General features: G+C 45.1%; 1 protein-coding gene across 2 annotated transcripts; it reads right to left on the bottom strand.

Moving 5' to 3' along the window:
* Nucleotides 1–800: 800 nt before the first annotated feature.
* Nucleotides 801–2,029, bottom strand: LOC103644643 (protein LURP-one-related 11). Of its 2 annotated transcripts, none has more exons than XM_020546373.2 (2): nucleotides 1,458–2,029; nucleotides 801–1,326 (listed from the first exon to the last, which is right to left on the bottom strand). In XM_020546373.2, exons 1-2 carry the CDS (start codon nucleotides 1,791–1,793, stop codon nucleotides 922–924), a joined length of 741 nt encoding a protein of 246 aa, XP_020401962.1. In that variant the 5' UTR covers nucleotides 1,794–2,029; the 3' UTR covers nucleotides 801–921. The 2 variants fall into 2 exon arrangements, with proteins under 2 accessions (XP_020401962.1, XP_008666039.2); XM_008667817.3 differs by having other exon boundaries at nucleotides 801–1,329; nucleotides 1,458–2,027.
* Between the last annotated feature and the right edge of the window lie 2,394 nt (nucleotides 2,030–4,423).

Raw genomic sequence — 4,423 nt, 5'->3', positions numbered from 1 at the left:
TCCTGACCGTGCCAACTTCTCCAGGAGCTCCATAGCCCCTCCAGCGCTCCAGACTCGTCTACTTCGACAACATTAGCGCGGTCTACCTCTCCACCAATCCCGTGCAGCATCAGCGCACGAAGCACGTGGAGATCGACCTGCACTTTGTCCATGGGTTGACGTTCGGGTTCTCAGCATTCGGACCACGTTGCAGCTCACCGACATCTTCACCAAGGGGCATTTAGGGTTGAGACTGCGGGGGTGTTTCAACATCATTATAGAGTTGAGACTGCGGGGTGTTTCAAACCCCATTTAGGGTTTTAGGTTAGCCCCTTGTAATTACCTTAATATCCTTGTGTAATGGTTCAGGCCCTACATCTATTGATCGATTAATACAAGTCCCAACTCTAAACTAGGGTTAGGATTTCCCACAATAACAGTGGCAAGATATGTTCGGAGGTGGACGGGTCTATTGGCCGCCCTCCGTTAAATGATGGCAAGATCACCGTATTTGCGCCCGTCTCGGTTAATAGTTAATAGAGACAGACGGCATAAAATTTTCTATTTTAAAGTACACTTTATAAACAATGTAGTATACCGTGTAAAATAGTGTGGCTATCTGACCACGACCTTAGTCTGCACGCCCGGTGCTGTCGGGCGCAGGTACGGTGTGTTGATTTAAAAAAAAAAATTGTCACTGAACTACTGATAGAAAACTCGTTCAACGACCGGCATTTTTGAGATAATGTCAGCAGCTCACTGAAAGCGGTGATGTGTGAGAGGATGAGTTAATAGGGTTCCCAAAAACAAACGCCAAAAGAGAAGTGAAGAACACGACCACCTCCTATTATTAATTATTACTATGCATAATCACTCTGAGAAGTATGCATACCAGTGCTATGTAATAATAACAGTATCAGTATCCATCTGTCCATAAGTATCTCACATGGCGCGGTTGATGAGGCCGTGCACGAGCACGAGGCCCATGATGACGGACCGGTCCACGCCAGGCTCCACTGCCAGGGTGAGCACGTCGGCGCCGAGCGCCACGCCCTCGGCCGTCGTCTTCCGCTTCACCTCGGCCACGGCGAGCCCCGTGGCGCCGTCCACGATCCTGGCTCCGCGCGCCGGCGCGATCCTCCCGTCGTCCATCCTGTAGCGCACGGCCGTCGTCGACGTCGAGTCGCCACCTAGGCCGAGGCCGCCTAGCTCGCAGTCGCAGGTGCAGCGCGACGGCCCGCGCCACGCCCACGCCCGGACCACCTTCAACCACGGCCGCTGCCGCTCCTGCTGCTGCTGCTCCTGATCGGCGCACCTGTATCCCTCCCACCTCCTCCCGAACCCGAGCTTCTTCAGGCGCGCGCGGCGCGGCCACATCAAAAAAAAAAAGGAGAAGACCAAATTAAAGCTCGCTTGTCAGGTTTGCTACTCCTCTATGGTTCGGAGCTTTGTAATTATAATTAAGTTTGGTTGCCCACCTTCTTCTTGAGTATCTGTAGGACGACGTTGCCAGCGACGTCCATGAGGCAGACGTCGGCGGCGCGGCGGGCGCCGTAGTTGTCGACGCGGTAGACGATGCTGCCGGCGGAGTCGTAGACGGTGCAGCCGCTGCCGTTGAGAACCAGCGACTTCATCCATATGGTGAACACCTCCGCCTGCTCGCTGCGCCGTGGCCGTGCCGCCGCTGGCTGATGATCAGGCGGTGGAGGAGCGACGGGTCTGGCTCCGGCGGCGCCGAGGGCGCCAAGCCCCTGCGACGACGCGGAGTGCACCCTCACCATCGCCCTCCACAGCTTCAAGCTGCCCATGCACATTTGCACTTGCACCTCAAATCCGAAATGCGATTGTCGTAGTAGCTAGCTAACCACTAGCAGCTGACCGCAACTATAGATGTATATATAGAGAGAGAGGACTGGAGGAGAGCTTTGCAATTTGCACATGTACACTCACGCTAGCTTGCGGACGACTGAATTGTTCGAATAGTTAAACAAGTGCACTTGTAGGAGATGACATACACGTATGTCGAGCAACTAAACAATCTCTTCTTTTCGGTGGATAGGGGATCGCTCTCGTCGGCTGTTAAATATGTCTGGAACCGAAATACCGCATGTGGTTGGGGTTTCATGCTTATCAACTTGGCTTAAATAGTGGATGCTTTAATTTATGCAGTTCTGCTCGATCCTGCGCATGCGATCTCATTGGCTGAGCGAGGCCAAGAGAGAAAACGATCGTCGCTAATCCGTCTGGGAACGAACTGAAACCATGCATACATACATTACAACCACACACACACACACCGGCCGCCTTTAACAATTGAAACCAGCCTCCCCTCGCAGATCCACCGTCCCAATCATCGTTCGCCATTTCCCCGAAGAATCAACGGAGAGCAAACTGACGCGTCCAGCCTATAGCTCGACGATGGTCGATTTTCTTATTCTGAAAATAAAGGTTTTTTCCGTAACATTTTTGAGATCTTAAATTTATAATATACCATTCATAATAATCCATAAATAATGCATGGTCACAAATTGCTTCTCTGAAGGTGTACTACGTCTACCGCGTAAGGCAAATGATGATCTGTTGTATATTATGTTCTACTCCTACTTGATACGTAAATATGAAAAAGAGGAGAATCTAACCAGCCGAATTCCTAAAGTTGCACATATATATGCTCCTCTGTCCTCTAACCTAATACTTCCTCCGTCTGTTTGACTTTTTTATATAAATTTGACCTGCTCATCTTATTTATTTTTTTAAAAAATGAAAATTTGAAATATTATATAATAGACAATATCACAATAAAAAAATAATAACAAATATGATTTTTTTAATAAGACGAGTCAGTCAAATTTAGAATAAAAAAGTCAAACGAATTATAAATTAAAATGGAGAGAGAGTATTTTTTAAAAAAAATATGACAACTCAATAGAGAATACTCAAATGAACGCATGCACCCTAAACCCGACTACGAATATACAACCTCTTTTTAACAAAAAAATTGCCAAATTTGAGCATGGACATCATATGAAACGCTCATTTATATTTCAATGCAAAATTTCAGAAATTATAATGTACTATATTTCAAAATGGAGGGGTACCGTACGTACATACTTCATGCTAATAATCCGTAGTGTTCCAAATTGATTCAAGAGCACGCATACATACAACACATTAATATCCCTGCTGGTATCATTGTTTAATTAGGTGCGCGCGGCAAAATTAAACTAGAGCATCATGGAGCTTCGCGATCGAGATGCTGACAAACCCAACACTCTAGCGTCAGTTGCCGAGTTTGTTACTCTTACGTACCCTAGCTAGCATACAAAAACCCCTGATGAAACTATTGGCCCTGAGATGCTCAAGCTTGCCGGCCGGTATGTGTTACGAGCTGTGTGCTGACGACGCCACATGTGTCTAACTAAACTCTTACTTTGATCAGATGGGGCAAGACAAAAGACAAAACTTGTGTTGTACACATGCTAACGAAACCTTTCAGGGGACTCTTTTCCACTTTTTCACATTAAGTACGCGCAAAGTGAAGAAGGCATGCGATTAGTTAGACAGCAGGATAGCGACGATATATGTAAGCAAGCCGTACGGTAACCAATACACAACAATGGGGGCACTACTCCCGACTAGAAATGTTTATCCATGTCGTCGTCACCAAACATGGTACGATTCAAGAACCTAATCGTGAGCTTTTCGTACCATTCCTTGTAACCTTTCTCGTCATCGTACATATTCTTTTTCTTTTTTTTTATGGGAAGCTATAGTGCGTTTTTATTTGTTCTTTTTTTTTCTTCGTGCGAAGCTATTGCCCTTTTCAATCAAAATTGTCGAGGCCGAACTCGCGTCAGCATATCTGTTAGACAATATTTTATTGTGGTATATCTAAATACAATGATAATATTTTTTACATAATGGAAAGAAATTCTGACTTTATATCTATCTACTATGTAAAACATCAGTTTTCACGGTTATATATGCATAGTTTTCATCGTCATCATGCTGAATTTAAACTATAGTTGTTTACTTTAAACCCCATATTCACGCCCACCTAACCAACATAGCATGTACACATATACGTGTGTTTTATACTATATACTCAATAATAAATAGAAACCCTAACAACATACGATCACTTTGCTAGTCAAAACAGAAACTAGGCCAAAATATTATAAAAGGATATTAGATGGCCGACAAAGTATACAGCACATACATGACTCAGATCGAACTCAATCCTACTAGAAGCAAAAGACCAATTCGTAAATTGCAGGATAATGCATAGCCACATTATTCTCCATCTTGAGGCAAGCCTCTAGTAGTACATTCTCCCAGTGGCTCTTCGTACAAATGTAATTAAATTATAATTAACAAGAGGAAGAATTTGATGGCTCTCTGGCATGTAGTATGTGTTACCACCGTAGAAACTGCACAACAACGA

The sequence above is a fragment of the Zea mays genome, chromosome 1, assembly GCF_902167145.1.
Source record: "Zea mays cultivar B73 chromosome 1, Zm-B73-REFERENCE-NAM-5.0, whole genome shotgun sequence".
In the NCBI taxonomy this organism is placed as follows: domain Eukaryota; kingdom Viridiplantae; phylum Streptophyta; class Magnoliopsida; order Poales; family Poaceae; genus Zea; species Zea mays.
This window is presented reverse-complemented; position numbering and strand designations above follow the sequence as displayed.

Coding starts and splice junctions, on each gene's coding strand:
- LOC103644643 (XM_008667817.3), bottom strand. CDS start 1,793: ATGTGCATGGGCAGCTTGAAGCTGTGGAGGGCGATGGTGAGGGTGCAC. Junction 1,330..1,457: donor TACAGATACTCAAGAAGAAG/GTGGGCAACCAA, acceptor GCGCGCCTGAAG/AAGCTCGGGTTCGGGAGGAG.